The sequence below is a fragment of the Otolemur garnettii genome, unplaced genomic scaffold, assembly GCF_000181295.1.
Source record: "Otolemur garnettii isolate 467f Iridium unplaced genomic scaffold, OtoGar3 scaffold00103, whole genome shotgun sequence".
Classification (NCBI taxonomy): domain Eukaryota; kingdom Metazoa; phylum Chordata; class Mammalia; order Primates; family Galagidae; genus Otolemur; species Otolemur garnettii.
In genome coordinates this window covers 7,343,227-7,360,368 of record NW_003852498.1, presented here as the reverse complement: position 1 = coordinate 7,360,368, position 17,142 = coordinate 7,343,227, and the positions used below count along the sequence as shown (strand labels likewise).

Below are 17,142 nucleotides of genomic sequence, written 5' to 3'. Positions count from 1 at the left end.
AAAAAAAAAAATGAGATCTCATAGGGGTGGAGGAGAACAGGAAAAAAAATCAAGTGTGCTGTATCATTTCTTTGTTTATATATTTTGTAATTATGCCGTGTTATTATTTTTATTAAATTAAAAAAGAAAGAATTGTTTTACATATACATGTGTTTATTAGGTTTCCACTTTTTGCCTTCACAAAATTAAAAAGGCTTAAAATTTAATAACAATAACAATGTTTAAGATAAGGACTAGAAACATTATTCAGCCATTAAAAAAAAAAAATGGAGATTTTGCAGCATTTGTACTAACCTGGATAGAGATGGAACACGCTATTCTTAGTGAAGCATCACAGGAATGGAGAAGTATGAATCCTATGTTTACATTTTTTAATCTAAACTTTATCTTGCACAGCTCTCCACAGTCTTTTCTGAAAGATCATAAAAACTTCAGCATGATAGTTATCTGCAGTTTAGTGATGTTAATGCCACGCTAAAAATTTTTCAGTGACCCATTAGGTTTTTATTTTTTCAATAAAGTTAGGTTCATTATACAGAATTCTTTCATGAAAAGTTCATACACTTCATGCAGACCTTGTATTGAAATGCATGTATTTTAAGGTTCTAATTATAGAGACATTTCTGGATTTAAGCTTACGTAAATATAGCTTAATATGTTGAGATTCTATCTGTAACACAGTTTTTAATTTTGAGACATATACAAAGAAATTATTTTGAAAGATGAAAGAAATTAGATTAAATTTCCATCTAAATTGGTTGTATACAAAGTATATGCAAATATAAATGTGCCTGCCACAAAACGTCTTAGAAAGGAGCACTTCATCTCAATAGAGATGAGCCAAAAAGATTATGAGTCTGTTTTAGAAAACTGTTTGATTCAAAATATTATTAAATCATATGGATAATATTAATAGAATTATTTTTGAAATTTTGAATCACTAGAACAATTGATTTTATTATAGAAATAATGAGAAGCATTAGTTAAAGTAGTGAATAAAGAATCTATGACATTTTTCCCCCAAGTCATTATGCAAACTGTAAATATAAATAAATTTAAGAAAAATTAGAGAAATGTTAATGAATAGTTCTATGGTATTTGCCCAGTACTTTATAAATTTATGTTTGTACCAGAAACCATCAGACTAATCAAATGTAGACATCTTAAGCAACTAGTAGAAACATACTCTAATTTCAAAATCAACTTTTGAATAAGGAAGCTTAAATTTGTAAATTTAAATTTAATTTCTCCAGTGTCACAGATATATAATGTTATTATTAGCTAACGGTGCTCACAACATATACATGTAAGTAAAATCTTGCTCAGTAAACTAACCAGTGTGTCTGTCCTTACTCAGATATGCCTCATATTCACCTCTGCCTTATTCCCAGGTCCCTCCTAGTAACAGATGACACTCTCTTGGCTCCCTACCATTTTTGCTGCCAGTGAAATCAAGGAAGTATATGTACATTGTTGGTAGCTAAGAATATATTCTTGGCAGCATAGCTATGAATAATCTGTAAGACACATATTCATAATTCAGAATTAACATTAAATCTTAAAACCTGCTTGTATTTTTGGACTTTATCAGAAATAGCAGTAATTTATTAACAATGAAGAAAAATGTATTTATTCCTTTCCTTAAATATTGTGTTAAAATAGACAACTAATATAATTGTAGTACATACTAGAAAAGGCAACAAAAGATTAGTCTTTCTAAATCTCTGATTTGACGTGATTATGAAACAAAAACCAAATCAGAAAATACCAGATATGTTAGTCCATAATTAAAATATTTGATGGAAAATTTGCTCTGATTTTCATTTGAAATTTTCCCTTCTAGGGTTATGCACGTATATCAATGTAATGAAATATCTAATTTTAGTGAACGATATTTTTCAAGTGACAGGCTTACAATGGGAGAATAACCCTTTGTAAATTGAACTTTTACATTCTCAGTCTAAACATTGAATTCATGTGCTTTTTGTTCTGTGATTTTCTTTATAAAATCAACGATTCAAGTAAATCCTCCAGAGATGCTTGAGAAAATGGAGTCAGAGCCAGTGATGAAACCCAAGCCTTTTCTTCACTCTCAGATCTCCTATCGCCGCAATCTCTAAACGTTGCCCTTACCAGCATTAACATTTACTCCCAAACAATTTACCCCAGTGAGGAAATAATTAAACATGTTTATATGCTAACGGAAGGAACTCGCAGCGAAGTGGAGGCTCTGATGCAGATGCAGGGATAATTGATTAAAAAAAATCCCTAAGGACAGAGGTAAGGATGGATTCCAGAGTCTACCGGATGAATTTGCCTTGCATTAGAGGAGGGATTCTTCCTCAGATACAGGAAAAAGATCCAGGAAGGAGGGTTTGAGTTGATGAGAGACATGATATCAAGGGAATTTATAGCTGATAGTCTCTCTTGTCTCCACAAAAATGTAAAACAGGGAGAATTTTAAATAGAAGGAGTAGGGTGAGTAGGGAGAATGTCTGACCACACAAATACACCAGATAAAAGCTCATTGAAAAGATGGTTGGTTGAGTAAACCAAATAGGAATATATGAAGGTGGTATAGCAATAACCTAAAGCTGACTGTATGAGGAAATGGTTAGTCTTCCTGCAGGATTACAAAGTGAAAGGGGGAATAGGTTCTTCTCTGTGGTTAGAAAACTGCTAACTCTCAAAACTGCCACATTTCCATTCTATAAAATAGTCTCCTTTATCTCACTAAGTATCATATTCCCCCACTCTGACCCAGCATCATAGTCTGAACTACAGCTAATGGTGTCTTTTGTTGCCTGCCTTTTCTAGTATATACTAGGTGCCACAGCCGACCTTGGCCTCCCCTAGTTTGTAAACATGTTTTTGTGCAAGTCAATTAACCGCATTTCCTGAGAGGAAGAATAGAACAAAACATATTTCTTTGTAATGCTATTCAATAATTTTCTTTGCAAATCCACTTACTGAAGTTTTGCAGAAGCAAGAAGCCATATAATGTATCCATTTGTTGGGAAACTGCATTACATTTTAACTACCTCTAGTGACCATATCTGTTGCTTTCTAAATGAGATTGATGTGATAGATTTACAGGTGTTTGAAGAAACACACAGGCTGGACCAGAAAAGAGTCTTCCTTTTTTTTTTAAGAAAACTCAGAATCCTACATATGTTTAATTGTCTCCAAAAGAGAATAAGAAAGAAGAAAAGACCATTATGTGCTTCCAACTGAAAACATTATTCCTTCATGTACAAAACAGCATATTTCAGTACAACAAAGAGCCTTACAGAACAGGACAGTTTTAATTGGTCGTCTAAGCTTAAACAGTTACAGCATTATGTTCACAGAATTGTTTTTCTTTTTAGGGACCTCTGGGACCTCCAGGACAAAAGGTAGTGTATAAAACACAATATTGTGAAAGTAATTATACTCTCAAGGCCTAATGGCAAGCAGGAGAGGTGACTGAAATTAGCTACTGTGAGCCATGCTGGTGTAGTTTGTCTGGTTTGTAATTCTGCTTTCTAAAAATACAGTCATATAATATAATGTGAGCTTTAGATTTCTAATTGACTCCATTATTGAAAATTCAGTAAGTCCATAGCTGAGTCTTTTTAAGTTGTCAGCTGAACCTGCAGGTTATTGAATTTTTAATTCAAATACTGGTAAAAACATTGTGATAAAATGTAAAATGTGAAGGATCACATGATAGCACAGATTGAGTGCATGGTCTTGCTCAAATACATAATTGGCAAACGGTCACAGAACTGACCAGAGCAGAGGATATACTCCTTGCTTGGTTCGCTGCATTCTAGTGGCCCCCTAGTATCTTTTGCTGAGGCAGCCTGAAAAGTGACTTCCCAATTGTCATTTCAATGTTATCCACAGTCACCAGAACTGACCTTGCCATTCTGATGGAGAAGACATAGAATTTCTGAAGTTACACCCACACTACGGCAGTAAATGTAACAATAGCAGATAGATGGCCCTTTGCCAACAAAATATTGTTAATGTCCCCCACCCCCAACCTCCCACCCCTCAAGGCCGGGGGAGGTAGGGAAGGGATCTTTAACCTGCACAAAACTAAACAAAAAAAAAAATTGTATTGTAACAGGTGGAAAAGTGATTATTCTTTATCTTTGAAATCCATCAAAGATAGAGACTTTTTTATCCCCCAAGCACCAGGCATGTGGCATCTGTTGAAACATAATCCTACAAACCAAGTAAAAGCCTACGAGTTGCGAGACAACTTGTGCACAGGAACACTTTGTCCTTCGCAATAATGTCTCTATTAAGCATGGTGTGAAATTGTAAAGCTATCCTAATCCACATACGACCAGGGTAAAATTACTGCTTCAGGCTTCGGGAAGTCCTTTAATGATCCACTCAGTGTAGTCACTGCATACATGAAGGAGCTTGCCATCTCAATTTATTTTGATTATAATTACTACTTTTTAGTAGACTATTTTTTAGAGTAGTTTTAGGTTTATAATTACTGTTTAAAAAATGCTTTCTCCCATTATTATTAAAGAAATTTAATATCATACATCTACTAAGAAAAATCTGTTTTCTAGTTCTAGACTAAGAATAAGCACATTGTATTTAAAAATGGTTTCTGCAGAGGCTGAATGGAGGGAAATGACATCACTATTTGAAAATATTTGCTAAGGTTTCTGTATCCAGTTAAATGTCATAGATTTTCTCAGGTAATAATGAGCTCTTATTCTCAGCTCACCCATCTGTGTCCAGCCATTCATACTCACTTCAGTGTGCATGTACACACACGCATCCGTGCACACTCATGTACCATAATGTTTTTATACAAACTTTGTGCTGTTCCTGGTCAGTGCAAAACATTCGTGACACTTTGTGAGTCTACTGTAGAAATGTCATACTCATGTGGCTTAAAATTACTCCCTGAAGTGTCCATGGGAAAAGTGCTGCAAATACAAGAAACTTGAGTTTTCAGCAACAGGTCCCTTATTTAATTGTAGAACAAGTAGTTATTTTAATTACCTTTTGTTTTATGGTATTAAACTCATAAAGTGTTTTTGCTACTGCTGGGCTTCTTCCAGGTGGACCCAAGCCTGTTTATTCTGAAAAGCACCAAAAGTGAGAGCCATATAGCCTTCTGATACATACGGATCTCAATTAATGTTATAAATTTCTTTAAAACCATATTATGGCTAAGTGGATGTTTAGAAATAAAGTTAAATTTCACCTTTGTGGTTTCTAAGGAAGCTTGAAGAATCTGTCTACATTATTATATATATTTGAACACAGTGGATAAGATCTGAAAAACATAACCTGTTAAACATGTTTTAGCAAAGTAAAGTTATGGCTAACATAGTTAATACAATATCAATTTAGAATTGAAATGTTTTGTAATTGTATCAGCTTAATTTAATCTTATATCTCCTGTCCCCTAGGGTTCTATTGGCGCACCTGGAATTCCAGGGATGAACGGGCAAAAGGTGAGCTCTACAGAATATCGTATTTTTTAAATATAACTTGGTGAACATTAAAAATCACAAAATTACTCTAGACTAAGTATATATGCTGTAAAAACACTAATGTACTTTTGAAATAGAAGAAAATTATGGTACAAATGATCAGGTTAGTTTAATTTTTAAAGATGCATTAAATAATCAGAAGTTATTTGAAAAATTTCTTTGCAAATATTTTGGATGTGTTACTTTTGATAAGTTATGTATGCCATACAACTAGACCTTTCTCATAAATATATACAGGATACGAAAAATGCTATGTTTATCATTCATTGTGATAAAATGTAGTACAGTTTCTTCTAAAACTAATATGTGTTGTTTCCTTGTTTAACAAAAGATATTCTCACAGAGGGGAACCCATTAAAACCTTCTGAGTCCAGAAGAAAGCTCTTTTTGCTGTTCAGCAAAATTGGGAGTTAAATAGACTTGCCAAAGTCTGATACTACACTTTGATTGTACTGTTCATAATGAAGGAGTACCCAAAGAAAAATGAATCATCATATAAAAATGATACCAGCACTTGTATGTTGATTGCAGCACTGTTCATAATCTCAAAGTCATGGAATCAATGTAGGTGTCCACCTACAGATGATTGGATAAAGAACATGTGTGTTATGCACACACAAACATACACATATACACTATGGAATACTACTTAGCTATAAACAAAGAATAAAACAATGTCCTCTGGCAGCATGGATGGAACGAGAGGCCATTATCCTAAGTCCTAAGTGAAATAACTCAGACATAGAAAGTCAAATGCCACATGTTCTCACTTATAAGTAGGAGCGAAACAGTGGGTGCACATGGATGCACCGAGTGGAATACTAGACTCTGGAGACTAAAAAAAGTGGGGGAGTGGAAAGGGACAAGGGATGAAAAATTACCTATTAGGTACAATGTTCACTAGTCAGGTGATCCCAGCCCTTACCAGTGCACAATATATCTGTGAAAAAAACTGCACTTGTAGCCCTGAAGTCTATAAAAATAATAAACAAATAATGAGGAGAAAAAACAAAGTGGAAAAAAAATCCCACACACATATCTGTGTGCATGTGTCCATTTCTCCTGCAGCATAGGACTGGTTGGACAAAGTATCTAACCTTATCCCACAGATGCATCTGTAGTCTGTGCTCCCAATATCCCTGCCTGGCTATTCCAAAGCCTTGTGGCAGTGGCAGCAAGCAAAGCCCTTCACTGGGCTAGTTTACTAGGAGCCAGGCAGCTGCACGAGGGACTTGCCTGCTCCCTCAGAGCTTTTTGGCCTGTGACCTGCCATCTTGTCTTCCCACAATATTTTAAATCCATGTGCTCTGAATCAAATACTGAAATCTTAAGTAGCTCAAACCTTGCAAACAGAATAAATCTCCTTTATCTTTTCCAACTTGTCCATTTTTTCTTTTCTGTTGATAAGACATAACCACAATTTTAAGCTTGGTAAGTGGCTAAAAGCCTAAGTCTGCCGCATCAAGGCCGTATGAAATTTGCCAAAGCCCTTGGAATTCCATAGCCTCTGTTTCCTCATCTGTACAGGGGAGACAATAGCAGCTTCTACCTGATAGAGTCAGTGTGAGGGTTAAATGAATAACTAGAGGTAAAGCCCTTCCAACAGTGTTAGATATCATTATTAAACTTTTCGTGTGCTTCATTTCAGTGAAATTCTAGAAATTGGGTTAATCTTTGCTTTGCAAGAGCTCTCTGTCTCAGAATTGCTCAGTCTCCACGTCAGATCAGTATTCTCAACAGAGGCTCACGGCGCCATGTAGTCCACGTACCACACACTGCACACGCCCCAGATGTCCCCCACCCACACTGCTGCTGCATCTGCCACTCACTGAAACGCATATCCACGTGTTTCACAAACCCTAAGACAGATGAGCTCTCTGCTTACTGCAGATGATGGGGGAAACAAGGAAACATAAGCCTAAATTTGAAAGTGTATTCATCCTAACACAGATTCGAAAATTACATAATGTAAGATAATATTTAGAAAAACCAAACAAATCTAGCATAAATGTTATCTGTAACACCAGTGAAAAATAAAACTTACATGCCTAAGGTTAATGTTTTTCTTTTTCTTCTTTGTTTCTTTTCATTTTTCAACAATCAGGAAAATTTATAGAAACCTTTAACCTGAAACAAAACAACTTTAAAACCGTCACATACCCTCTTCTGAAGACGGCATATTTTTTATTTTTGCAAAGGAAATATGCAATTTCCTTAGCAAGAGAAAGGAATGTGACATTTTCTTGTCCTAGTCACCAAGTTTAAATTATACTTCAAGAAAATAGACAGTCGATATTTGCAGTTTGATGTCTTGTTATACATCTTTGTGGCATTTTAAAAGTGTTTTCTATAAAACCTAGGGAAGCTAAATGATTTCACACTTTTATGAAGGTTTCAACAAAATGTTGTTTAAATTGTTTTTTCTACACCAGAGAACTGAACCTAAAACTTTGTGTATGCAACTTCTGTTAATCTTAGTCGTTATTTAACATCTGTAGTATTTTCTGTATCATTGATAGGGAAACAGAGTGCAAAAAGCATTAGTCTCCTTCACTGAGACAGCAGGTCATTTAGACAGTAAAGACAACATTGAAATAGAGTAATCATTTTATACTTAAAGCATAGGAAATGAGTCTTGAACTCTAGAATTTGTTTTTCTAAGAAGAGACTTTACAGTGATACAATATGCTTTTAAAAACACTATAATGTTCTAAAACTGTCTGAGAAAACATTTCTTCCACAGTACAATTTTACTTTTTCTAAAGATGTATTTTTGATACTTAAAAGATAGTTTTCAGATAGCGATTAAGGGAGGATATAATTTCTAAGCCCTCAGAATGAGGGCAAGTAACAAGTAGGAAGTAAAAAGTTCTTGGCCAGGCACGGTGGCTCACTCCTGTGATCCTAGCACTCTGGGAGGCTGAGGTGGGAGGACTGCTTGAGCTCAGAAGTTTGAGACCAGCCTGAGCAAAGAGCAGACTCCATCTCTACTAAAAACAGAGAAATTAGCCAGGCATCATGGAAACGCTTATAGTCTCAGCTACTCAGGAGACTGAGGCAGGAGGATTGTGTGAGCTCAGGACTTTGAGATTGGGTACTGTGAGCTATCCTGGTACCACAAGAGAGTGAGACTCTGTCTCAAAGAAAAAAAGAAGTGCTTCCTCTTCTGTTTAAAAAAAGAAAGAAATGCAAACTATTTTAAGAAAAAACTCTGTTTTCTACCAGTACATTTTCCATCCATTCAGAATGATGAAATGGTGATCAGCTTTAGCCTAGTAAACTTGCTGTGACTTTTTTTACCCTTCCTATCCTTTACATTTTGATCGCCTTGATTCCTAGGATGCATATTTTTATTTTTATGATGGTCTACCAGTTCTTCTGATTGTATTAGGAGAAAAGACTTACGTAAGCAGTGATATGCTTAAACTCCAGCCTCACTCCTTCTTGCATCACAGCCTACAAAGGGCTAAATATCCTGCTGTGACAAGAAGGAGGCAGTGTGGTAGGTACGGAGCAAACAGTGTGTTCTCCGCAGCAGAGAGGGAATGCTCCATGTCCTCATTTGGGCAAGTTTCTTAACCTTTCTGAGTTTCCAGTATGAAATATAGAGAAAGACTCTGCTTTATTAACTAGGCAATGTATCTAAAGAGAGTATCTGTAGTAGTCTAATAATATTATGCTTTAAGAGTTTCATCAAAGGAGCCCTAGTTTTAAGCTCAACCAGGGAACAGAAGCCACCTGAATTCATTAGAGGGAGAAAGTAAATATAAAAAATTAACTCAAGAAGGTAGAATATTTCTCTGTCCCCTGGATCTCCCTTCCACCCCTTCAGCCAGTATGGACTGAGTAGCTGGGATGTCAGCACTACAGATAGGGGAAAGAGAAAGACACCTCTCATATTATTTCCAAAGGCCCGTCACCAGTGGAGTAGTGGAGGAGCATTGTTCTAGCCTCTGAGTTCTTTGTTCTTTCATTTCCTGTGTAGCCTTTGAAGGGTCCCCTTTTTTCTTCTGGGCTTAAGAGTGCTTCATTTTTAAAATGAGAGAAAGGGCTTTACCAATTTATCGCTAAGTTTCTTAGAGTTACTGAGTCCACAAAAAGTCACTCTTGTTTCTAGTTCAAACAGCTTTTAGCATCCTCTGTTCCCTATTCTGGAAGCTGTTGTTTTCAGAATCTGGACTTGCTTTCACCAGCCAAAGAAGTTGGGGCAGGTTTAATGCAAAATCTTACCTAAAAATAGAAATGTTACCTCTTCTTCTCTAATTCTATTTGAAACAAACATAATTTTGTGACTGTTATGAATTGAATTTGTTGATTTCAAGGTATAAATAACATTTTGCTCGTGCTCCATGATTCATTCCTCCTGCCGTACTCCCAGACAGACAGACACACACACACGTGCACATATATTGAGAGATGTATATTTAAATATTTGTCACTCTAGTGAAGTGCAGACTATTTAAAACAATTTTGTTATAGAACTATTTTTTAAACCGAAGAATTCTTTAGCAAAATTGCTGTCTACAATTTTTGTGTGTTTATATGTAAGTTCTTTAACTATCTGAATTCTTAGTAAATTCTGTTACAACCTGTGTATATTTTGATGTTTCTTGGCATCTATAAGATTAAGATAAGCATTTATTTGAGCAATAATTAGTGCTCAGCACTGCACAGATGCCACTAAAGAGGAGAGGTGGGGATGAAGAGTGCATAAGAGTAATTTATGCAGCTCTTAGTCCACGTCCTTGTCTCTTTATAACTATAAAAATAATGTTAAAAGATGTTCAAGATTAAAACAAATGATTTTGTCTATGCAAGTTCAAATTTTTCTAAGGCCCCAGAGACCTGGGGTTTCTTTCCAAAGCAAAAGATAAATATCGGATGATCTTGTTTCATGTATTTTTCAAGTGCTTTCTAGAATTTATTACTATTTTTAAACTTCAAAATGTAACATAAAATAAAAAATTAATATTAATGTGTCACCTATGAATCTATCCTAGATAGCTATGTGATTCTTAAGGAACATTAAATTTTAATTAGCGTATAGTTAGGACATTTGGAATTCCTTTTTATCTCTTACCCACGGGCCTCACAGTTATTCACTGACATTAATCTTCACAGCATACTTCTAATGACATTTTTATTGTAAATATATTTAGAGAAGAGAAAAATTGAAGCACTCAGACTTCCGAAGGTCAAGCCATTGATTTAAGTCTATACAGTGGGCTTATACAATGTACCTTGTATTTTTTATTCCTGATTTACTTACTATAACTACTAAACACACAGGGTTTGAATATTTTTGCCTGTATGTGTGTTTACTTGCTTGTTTTGTTTATTTGCTCCCTTGACTCTATTATTTAAAACAATCCGAATAAAATTCCTAAAAGATTTCAATGTATAATAGTTATGTTTGTTTTCTGGTTAATTAGCTTAAAATTTTCCAGTGATCTATTATCTAATATAGTTATAGTTGTTTAATGTTCAACTTAAAATAAAGATATTTAGAGTAAATAAAGTGACTGATTTCTGATTCTAGATTAGTTAGTACAGGATGTTCCAATAGTCATCCACAAAGTCACCATGCATGAGGAAACTAGGAAATTATAGCCAAATGTGCCTTTATTTATAAAATATTCATTCTAAAATTTTATAAGGAAGTAGCCGACACATAGAGAATATTTTATAAAATTGTGGAATAAATAAATCTACATTTACTGACATTTTCCTGTTTTCCCCATGTGTGAGGACTCTGTGGGCAACTTTTAGGACACCCTGTGTAATAGTTCAGAGAAAGTATCTTGGAAAATTCAGTCCTTTTGTGGGTTAAAGGTGGGAATTAAGTCATATTTATTGATTTTTCTGTCTTTTAATGTTAGTGATTGTGTAAATTAGAATTCTAAGAATACATGACCTTTTTTGTCTATTTAATAAGAAGATGAGTCCTTTCTTCTTAAAGAAGCAGTGTCATTTTACTATTATAGCATGCTTCATAAAGTCAAATCACTTCATCTCTGGGTATGATTCATATGTTCTTGGGCATTTTTATACAAAAGATTGCTCTAGAAGTGAGTTTCCACTCAGTTTTGTTTATTAAGTAAATCAAAAGATGTTTCTTTTCTTTATGTAATTAAATTCCTTTGGAAGAGAATAAAAAAGTTAGTTAAACAGGTTTTGGAATGCTGGCTTGGAATGAAACAATTACAGAAGATATTTTTTTAAAAAAAATTCCCCTCTGACTTTGTTTAGGCATGCTGCTATGAAATTAATACTAGATATGTGAGAAGAAAATGTACAATTCTTTGATTAAAATTATTTCCCACTCACCTAAACTTTGAGTGTTTCCTGGAAAAAATAAATAAATGTTCTATACCAGAAAAAAGCAATTTGAATACTAGTTGCCATTCTAATAAATGAAAATGTTGGGAGAAGGGAGAATAAAAAGTTGAGGGATTGGTGGAAGAAAGGAGTGAGGAAGGAAGTGAATCTTCTCACAGGCTGTTGCAAAACAAAGCAACAACCAAGTAAATGTGTATGATTAATTCTGACACCGTGAAGTCCATTTATTTTCTATTTTAATTTAAAAGATGCTGTATTTTGTAGAAGAAATCACAAAAACTATGGAGTCATTAGATCTGTTTACATTGTATGCACAATTTGTGAAAGAGTTTTTTTATTTTATTGTTTCAGGTTAATTTGAGGGTGCAAAGAGTTAGGTTACAATGTTTGCATTTGTTAGAGTCCCTCCTATAATTATGTCTTGCCCCTAAGAGGTGTGCCATACATTGTGGGAGCACACCCATCCCCTTCCCTCCTCCTCTTTTCCTGATCCCTCCTTCCCTTGTCCCCCTTGAATTGATTGGAGTTTTCTCTTATGTGCGCATAGATTAGATCGTCTATTGGCTTCATATTAGTATTGAGTACGTTGGATTCTTGCTCCTTCATTCATGTGATACTTTGGTAAGAAGAATGTGTTTCAGCTTCATTCAGGTTAATACAAAAGTTGTAAAGTCTCCATCTTTTTTTAGGGCTGAATAGTGCATAATTTGGAAAAGTGTTTTTTAAAAAATTCCCTTAAATGTGTTCGTTGATTCACTTATTGACTTCTTCATTCATTCAAGTATTTATTATTCAACCCTTATTAAATGTCAAGCACCAAATGAACACTGAGGTTAAAGCTGTCTCTGCTCTCATGGAATTTCCAGGCTAATGAAGGCAAGAGAGACATTAAATGAATACCACACTATAAATCAGTTAAATTACAGTGCTGCTACGAATTAAACAAGAGCATAGGGCAGCCCAAAGGGTCAAGAAGCTCTTCCCTGAGTGTGAAAGGTCAAGAAGCTTTTCCCTGGTTGGGTGACTTTTGATGAGACTTACAGAATGAGCAGGAGCTGGCCAGAGGAAGAGAAACTATCACCACATTGCAGTATTTAAAGTGTAGATAACCTTGGTCTTAGAAATATTTTCTAAAACACCATTATTAGTAACCACTATAGAGTTTTTGTGTTCATCAGAGACAACTTTCTGACCACTAAAATATTAAATCAATATAAGCCACAAAGCTTGTGCTTGTATCATTAGATCTTAGCAGTAAATAATACTCTCGATTTTAAAATTTGTATTCAAATAAGGCTGCAATGAAATAAATAACTTATTGTTACAGTGTAACAGATTGACATCTACCCAATTCCCTTCATTTGATACCAGGCCACATTGCCAGAGGGCTGATAACCATTATCCAAGTTCAAAACAACATTGCTGGGATTAATTCATGAGAAAGTGAATTTCTTTCAAAATCCTCTTCTCTATCCTCTGCAGAGAATATAAGCAAAATATAATAATTACTAAGATTTATTCAGTGTTCACCATCATAAGTATTATTACATGCATATTAGCTCACGCAGTCCTCACAGAAATCCAATGAGGTGGGGACTCTACCTTTATTTTATTAATGAGGAAATAGAAGCAAAGCAAAGATACATATTTTGCATAACATCACCCACGTGGCTTTAGAACTTGGCAGTCTGCTTCCACTGCATAATAGTGGTTAGGAATATAGATTTTAATTCAGAAAATCCCAGCCTTGCTTCTCAGTATTTGTATGACCTTGAACAAACTACTTACCTTCTCTCAGCCTTAGTTTCTTCATTTGTCAAAGAAGAGATTATAATATTTACCTTAAAGTTTAATCAGAAAAAATAAAGGAAGGTAGTAAATGTCTATTAGAAAACATTGTTAAATACGAATAGGCTATTTTCCTCTCTGAATTGGAGGCATTAATTACCTCCATGATTCAGAAACCTATTGTCCCAGTGAAGATGAATAAGAAATATTATCTCATTCAACTCTCCTCTGACCTTTAGAATTTTTCCAGTTGGACATAACCATTTAAAATTTCTATTGATAATTAAGTATATTTGCTTTCCAAGAGATAAAGAATAATTTATCTTTCAAACTATACATAGATTTGTATTTGCGAACTATAGGAAAGAAAAAAATTAATTGGTTTTTAAAACTTAAAAAAAGGACAGATTTTCAAGGGCTCATTATGCTGCAAGTCATAGAAACTGAACAGAACCAGTTGAAAAGATAAAGGTATTTCTTCAAGTAATGTGACCATGGAAGTCCAGCACTAATTCAGGCTTCAGCTTTGCTTTGCTCTGGCAGCTAAACCTCCTCATTAGAACCCAGTTTCCTTCATCTCTTCATCCTTCTTCCATGTTGCTACCTTTGTCCTTGTTTGTGCCCTACTCTTGATCCTGAGGTTGCTGCCAATCACTCCTGGAACTTTATTCTCCCGTATCCACATCCAAAGACTGAAAGGGTTTCTTTCCCCAAACATCTAATGATGTTTCTGAGCTCCTTTGTGACCGGAGACCATGAGATCACAGGTCTTCCCTCATCCCCTTGCTTGGGGAATGTCAGACACTGATTAGCTAGAAATTTCTTTCCTAGGGGCCCTAGTCCAATGGAAAGCTGCAGTAGGCACTAATTGTCTCATTTAGAAGAGATCCTTGCAACACTAGGCAGCTGAGCAACTGCATTGTAACTGACTTTCCCAGTTCTAAGGAACTCACTTCATATAACCCCCTTCAACCATTTTGATATTTTGTCTTCCTAAGCCATATGCTTTTGTTCTTAATCTTTTTCACCCCATGAGACTGCACCAGAAGAACAATTTTTTTTAATTCAGAAAAGAGAACCCTCTGTAGCATGATGCCCTCTGTCTTGTTTTTTCTCACTTTTGCACCTTTTTAAAGTCATTTAAAAAGGAAATATTGAGGAGTTCTTCCCTTGGGTGCAGGCAAGCAGTGCTCCTCTTCTGAGCCTCCTGTTTGTCTCGGGATGTTGATCTTTCCATGGGGTGAGGAGTCCACAGGGACAAAGAGACTCTCCTACTCAGAGCCTGGTCTCCCCACTTCTAGATCATGTCCCAGGTGCCAGGAGCCAAGAAGTCCTGCCTCAATGATCCTGAGTTTGCTTGCAGTGCCAGGATTGGCCTCCTCCCCATGTCTGTATCCCCAAGTGTGAGCCACACTGCGGACCTGCATGTTCCTAAAGCCGTGGGTGGCCGCAGTGTGTTGGTGAGGAGCTGTGGCAGGCCCTGCAGGCTGTGGTATTCCCATGCGACCTCCAAGGCTAGAGAGGGAGAGGGGATGGGAAGAGAGGGGAGGAAATTAGCAAGGGCCTGGGGTGTGATCCAAGAGTTCTCTTATCCAGACATCAAGACAAATAACCCCTCTCATTTATGTAAAATTCCCCCCAAATAAACTCAATGTAGCTATTTTTTGTGATTCCCCCCTCCCCCCCTAAAAAATTGGCTGTCTCTCTGCCTTTCCATTTCTTTGTTCAAATTGTGTTATATTTATTTCTGTCTACATTAACAGTATAGAAATCTAAAATAGGAAAGTGTTAACCAGTAGGCTTCTTTCTGAAATAGCTCCTAAAATTGTGGATATAACTCTCCCTGTTTCCTTATTTTATATTTTTAGACATTTATAATTTAAAAATAATCATAATGAAGATTTGGTCACTAGATTCAATTTAGTTACTACTTGAATCAGTTTAAGATCCATTTCAGAAAATAACCTGAACTATCATATTTGTATGTTAAGTTCTTGGCTGATATTGATATACCTGTCTACTTTTCCACTAATTAGTATTCACATTACCAGCATGGACAAAAAGATTCAAATTTTAGGGAAGGAGTTTGCTGATTAGGTGAACACGACAAAACTCACCAAACAGAATACAAATTCTTTGATGTGTACCCAAACCTAATTACACAAAGGGTTTTCTGTTTTGCCTTTCACCATGTTACAAATCCTCCTCTGCCTCCAGGAAAGAAAAATAAAAGGAGCAAGCAGGAGCTAAAAACTGCTGTCCTGTTCCCCACCAAGAGAGGCTGAATTCTCAGGATGGTGTAGGAAGGAGGCAAGGAGAGGGTGGGTGGGATGGAAGGGAGGGGAGAGGAGAAGCCAGTGAGAGGAAACGGACTTAGCCCTGTGCCGGGATGTCTTCCTGAGAGCACCAAATAGCCAATCCTGAGCTTGTAAAGTGCTTGGCGAGAGGGGTTCTTGAGATAAATGGTGAAGCACTGACCCATCTAAATGAGTCTGGGGGAAAGCAGAGACCACGTATGTGGATGCAAGAGCGGGAGGCAGGGAAAGCGGGTCTCGGATTTCCATCGCCTGGAGTGTCAGTTCTTGAGCCAAATTTAATCAGATCTCTAAAGAATAAGGAACCATCAGGTAACATCTTTAGTCCAATAACAACAAATAATATTAATGAATCTTCCTCCTTTAGAGCTGAGTAACAGCAAACATCCAATTCAGCGTGTGCATTTTACCAAAGCGAGCCCCGCAGAAGCACAAGCAATTTGCACTGTCACAAGACCAGAAGTCAAAACGATGGGATTTGAATGGGTGTTTCCTAAAGCTACTTTACTATTAATACTAAAATTAAACATAAGGCAAATGTGACAAAATTGAATGCATTTTTCAGACACAAGCTGCTCAAGTAGAAGAAGAAACACAAGAATAGCATTCAGCCGACCTGGGTTCTAATATCACCCCTGCCCTTTGCAGCTTTTTCTTTCTGGAGAAGTGACTTCCCCTCTCTAATGTGTTTCTTCCTCTAATAAGAATGACTGGCTTGGTTCCTTTCAACTGAAATTTTTCACTCTTTTGTGATTGCTTCTGCTTAGGGAAAAGCAGATGTTAGAGTGAGTTCATGAGGTAAATGATGACACTTGTGTAAATTCTGAAAGAGTCTTTGGGGAACTCCACATGACATGATAATTTATAGAGCCAGCATCACTCCAGCTACTTCTCACCCTTTGCCTGAAGCACATGAAGTGAGGGAAGGAGGGATGGAAGGGGGGAGGTAACAAGTATGCTGTAGGTTGTTAATGGCCCGGTCTTTGTATTCACAGACCAATTTGTTGTAGGAGAATGTTGGGAGGGGGTGGATGGCAAGCTCAGCTAATTGGTCCCCAGAGTCAACTTCTAATGCCTGGCCAACTGTGGTGACACCAGTCAACACACAAGCCTTGCTCTTGCTGACCCTCTGGCAGCCACTCTGGCTGGAACCAGAGCTTTCTCCTGTTTCTGCTGAGCCCACACAC

At 36.2% G+C, this 17,142-nt stretch overlaps 1 protein-coding gene across 1 annotated transcript in view; it reads left to right on the top strand.

The window, feature by feature from the left end:
• COL25A1 (collagen type XXV alpha 1 chain) overlaps positions 1-17,142 on the top strand; it is a 162,895-nt gene that overhangs the window by 63,327 nt on the left and 82,426 nt on the right. Inside the window, 2 exon segments of the mRNA XM_012809279.1 lie at positions 3,369-3,395; positions 5,430-5,474. Coding sequence (XP_012664733.1) covers positions 3,369-3,395; positions 5,430-5,474 — 72 coding nt within the window.